Raw genomic sequence first — 4,444 nt, forward strand, 5'->3', positions numbered from 1 at the left:
GTTTGAACTTGGAACCTTCTGTGAGGCGACAGCACTAACCACCGTACCGCCCCTCAAGTTAAAGAAGAAAATTCAAACAGCAAATGCTAAATTTATTATTTGTTACTCAGTCCAATCGACCAATGATTAACTATTAAAAAGAAAAAGAAAAATTGATTTCACATTTGCCATTGTATATGTGACATTTTCTTTTTCTTTTTCTTTTTCTTTTTCAAGTCATCTCGAGTGGCGGCCAGCAGATTGGTGGTCCTGCAGCAGCTTGGGGAGCAGAGCCTGTCCACAGCAGGGTTCAAATTACACTGTAGCTTTTGGGAGGGGGTGTTTTTTTTCTTGTGGGGAAGCCAATTAACAAAACAATAACAGCAACATTGTATTGAATCTGTCCAGATCAAATGTCCAGTTTTATGGAGAGAGAGAGAGACCTTAACAAGCTATCACTGCCTCTTATTATAAGAAAAAATTAGCAGCTGCTACAGTCACAGTGCCAAAACATTTTAATGGCAAACTCAACAATGTCAAATGTCAAATGAACTTTCATTTTCCTTTTTAACATTTAATTATGGGCTGATTACCCTGAGACAAAAAATCGGCTGAGGTATCATGTTCTTGTAACTGGACTACCAACTTCTGCCTCTGTGAGTACAAACAGAGTCAAAGAATAACATTCCCTGTGGGCAGGCCTGACCTTCAGTCCAAATGTAAAACACCCACTAGTGAAACAAGATTACAACCTGCTGTCACTCTCAAACTGATTGAGAGGACTTTTAATGAAAGAATCTATACTAGTCAATAATAACAAACTGTTTCTTCTTCTTCTAACCATTAAAAATTGTAACCTTTTCTGAGAACTACTTTCTGATCTCAGATTGACAAAAATCTGAAACTTCTGGAACTGGCTCTTGTCACGGTCCAAATGAGACTGTGGGAGTAAGGTCCATCTATCGCTTCACTTTGATGTCATAACGGTTGGTTGAGGTTAGTCAGTCAGTCATACTCTGCAGGCTCCTCAAATTCTGCCACGTTTTCCTGAAGATGAAATAAATATAGCATATTTGTATAGCACCAAATCACAATAGAAGTCATCTCAGGACACTTTACAAAGTAAGGTCTAGACCTTACTGTTATCAATATTATTACATAGGGAAAACCCAACAAATCCCCCTTGAACAAACACTTGGCGACAGTGGGGAGGAAAAACTCCCTTTAACGGAAGAAACCTCCGACAGACCCCAGCTCTTGGTGGGCGGCCTTCTGCCTCGACCGGTTGGGGTGAGTGGATAGAGGAGAGACAAAAGAAGAAAAGCAACAAGACACAACAAACACAACAACAAACAATCAAGCACTGGTCAGGTTGGTGTGGCTGTTGACTGCTAATTTGACATCAGTGATGATTTAGTCTAAAAGCATGAACTCCAGTATAAGGATAACGTGCATCTTCAAAGAGACATGTTATCTGTGTTTTATGTCTTTAAGGCAGGACTGTCAGTGGCTTAGTATTTACTTTACCCAGTGGCAGAAAGAAGGAAGGCTTTGCCCTTATATAAAAACAGGCTTGTATTGTTAATTTTCTGTTCCTGTTGTCTTGATAAATTCAGCATAATGAAAATTTGCACAGCACTAATTGTGTTGTTCTGAATTCCACTTTTTTTTTTTTTTTTAAATGCTGCTTTCATTTACTAATTCTGTTAAACTGCTTCCACTTTGCTGTTTTTGATTGCTAAGTTACCATGAGTCAAAACTTGTTACACAGGTGTTTCACTGAAAGCCTTCCAGCCATAGGCAGCACCAGGTTGTTATATTTGGCAACACTAAAACATCCCAGGAATCTTAAAAAAAAAGAAAAAAAAGAAAAATTATATTCTCCCTCCTCTGTTATCAATGTTCCTCATGTTTCTGGCTTGTTCACTCTGTCCATCTGTTGATGGGTCTACACAAAGAACAATAATAAAAACTAATAAGAACTCTGTTATGCCTGATGACTCATTCAACTGTTTACCAGTTTAGTCACACAGTTCATTCTGGTGATGTTTGGTTAAAATGCAGGTAGTGTATGGGTCAGGTTAGCAGGTAGGTCGAGCTGAAGAACACTGCTTGATCAGTCACACAGCACCATCTGCATCATATTTTAGGACAACATCCACTTTCCTTGCAATGTGCATTACTTCTTCTTGAGAAAATGATGAAACTAGAAATGATGTTGTCTAGCTTAGGGATGGATCTAAATATTTGACTATTCAGATATTTGTTCGTTGGGTAGGTAATCAATTTTGGCATGCCTTGGCTTGGAATCAATGGGAAAGCCAAACTCGGCTAAACCCATAAACGTATACCATGAGGCACGTGTTGTCATCAGCTGTCTCAGCCTGAAATTCCACCCGTCTATGTTCAATCAACACTCTAACATTGTTCAGTGTACGCTGAGTTTCTATACTTTGGAAGATGAACAAAAGTAAATAGAAAGAAATAATGCTGACAGACTATCTTTCATGCTGCTTTGTTTAGAATTCTGTTTACCAGTCTCCAATGTGATGACGTCAAATATGATGTACCAGAGAGGAAAGAAGTTCGTCTGCTGGAAAGCCGAGCCGGGTCGGTCAACAGTGGGAAAGCTATCAGAAGCCAATTAAAGGCCGGTTTAGCCACGTATAAAAGACCATGTATATGCGTTACTTTTGGTGGGAAAGTGGTATTTGAGAGCCTCACCAAGGTTTACCACCAGCAAAATATTAAAACATGAAAACTAACCTGTACATGTTAGCTCATGTTTTCAGAATACAACCAGCTGTTTACAGAGAACTGCAGCATATTTTCCTGAGTATTAAGGGGAGTCTTATCCTCCCCTGGCCTCTCAATCGCACCACCTATGCTTATAGCCCTCTCTTTCCTGGTAGCTTTTAATGTGAAAAATCTGCAGGAGAGTTGAATTTCAATGACAGCAGTTTAACAGTGATCAAAAACCGATGCAAACAAATTTGATTAATTAGTGAATGAAACAAGTGTTTCTGCTAAAAAGGAATTCTGAACAACAGGATGGTGAAATGCACACTATGCTGAATTGTTTCAGCATGATGGTACAGACAATGCACCCACCCTACTCCACCCCACCACACCCCCAAGCCCCCCAGTGTTGTTCTAGCTGTTCAGGCAGGTGAAGGCAATTATTTGAAAACCAGCTTTTATAAGAAACATGTCTTTAATGGAATCATGGAAGTTCATGGAGATCACTCACCCATCCTCCGTGCCTCTTAACCCAGGGGGCAAAGTTGTCCATGTAGCACTCTGCATAGCCTTGCATGCGCTGAGTTCCTGTGGCTGTCACTATTCGCCGTGATACCTCCATGGTGATAGCCAAACGTTGCAGTGTTGGACTAGGCCCTGGTGGCAGAGCTGGGGCCTCAAATACCTCACTGCTGCTGAAAGCATCCAGAAGCTTGGCAAATGATGCATAAGAAAGACGACTTAGGCTGGAGCGCAGGAAGGGGTCTGACTCGATCTGTAAAAAGAAGTGCATTTATAAATATCCTACAGGTAGAGCCAAATTATACATGCACACAGATGAACATACAATACACATGTGAGGAAAACATTCACCATAACTTAAACTACATTATACATGTTTATCTCTTTGTGTTTCTACCAGGTTTTGTTACATGTAAATTATTATGGTACCTGCCAAATCATAACTGCTGAGCAACAAAGCCATGCCTAGAACGCTGCTCTATATAATGTCCCATTAATATTTTTTTGTATACAACATGCCAAAGCAGCTCAGGTTGAAAGCAAATTACAGAATTTGTGGGTCAAACATCTGTTAAGTTGTCTTAACTTATCTGACAAATGAACAATGTAGCTTTACACACCTTATGATGAACCACTGCCTACCTTAGTGTTGATTGAATCCCCCTCCGAAGACAACACCTGAACCAGCTGCTGCACCACTGCCTCTTTATCACACACTGCTAAAAGAAAGACACAACAACTCTACAGTGAATGAAAGTGGGTCCTACAGCTCTTAGTTTATCTCAGTACTTTACTGTATATTTATCTTTGTCAGCCTGTGGCTACAGACACCACAGAGAACATGAAACACAAACATGGTATGTAGTAGCAGGGTATTAGGTAATGGGTGTATTCTGGTCCCAGTGGGCATTTACTTGAAAAATACTGCTTCCTATTGGTGTATGGAGTAATGCCTTATAAGCGGCCTCATGTGGCTGTGTTCTCCCAACAGTAGGCATCTACCCTTCTTGCACTCCTAGACACAGACTTGAGGTACTGCTGCAGTGAGGCACATGTTCCTATTGTGACAGATGGTTCAATGAAATGAGAAAGGACTTTAACTAGTGCTTAGGCTTAAAACAGATTATTTAGGGGCCCTATTTTATTTGCACAAGCACAGCAACCAGCCCAAAGCGGCAGCTCCTGGACACACTGACTGCATGGC

At 40.5% G+C, this 4,444-nt stretch overlaps 1 protein-coding gene across 2 annotated transcripts in view; it reads right to left on the minus strand.

Moving 5' to 3' along the window:
- Nucleotides 1–233: 233 nt before the first annotated feature.
- The window catches only part of bcl2l12 (BCL2 like 12), an 11,749-nt gene continuing 7,538 nt past the window's right edge, over nucleotides 234–4,444 (minus strand). Inside the window, exons 6-8 of one of the 2 annotated variants that reach the window (XM_020608276.1) lie at nucleotides 3,883–3,956; nucleotides 3,230–3,493; nucleotides 234–1,026 (exon numbers count right to left, since the gene is read on the minus strand). In XM_020608276.1, coding sequence (XP_020463932.1) covers nucleotides 985–1,026; nucleotides 3,230–3,493; nucleotides 3,883–3,956 — 380 coding nt within the window. In that variant the 3' untranslated portion in view covers nucleotides 234–984. Of the gene's footprint in view, nucleotides 1,027–3,229; nucleotides 3,494–3,882; nucleotides 3,960–4,444 lie in introns of both variants that reach the window. The other variant, XM_020608275.1, reaches the window with a different exon arrangement.

Source organism: Monopterus albus, unplaced genomic scaffold, assembly GCF_001952655.1.
Source record: "Monopterus albus unplaced genomic scaffold, M_albus_1.0 scaffold92.1, whole genome shotgun sequence".
NCBI lineage: Eukaryota > Metazoa > Chordata > Actinopteri > Synbranchiformes > Synbranchidae > Monopterus > Monopterus albus.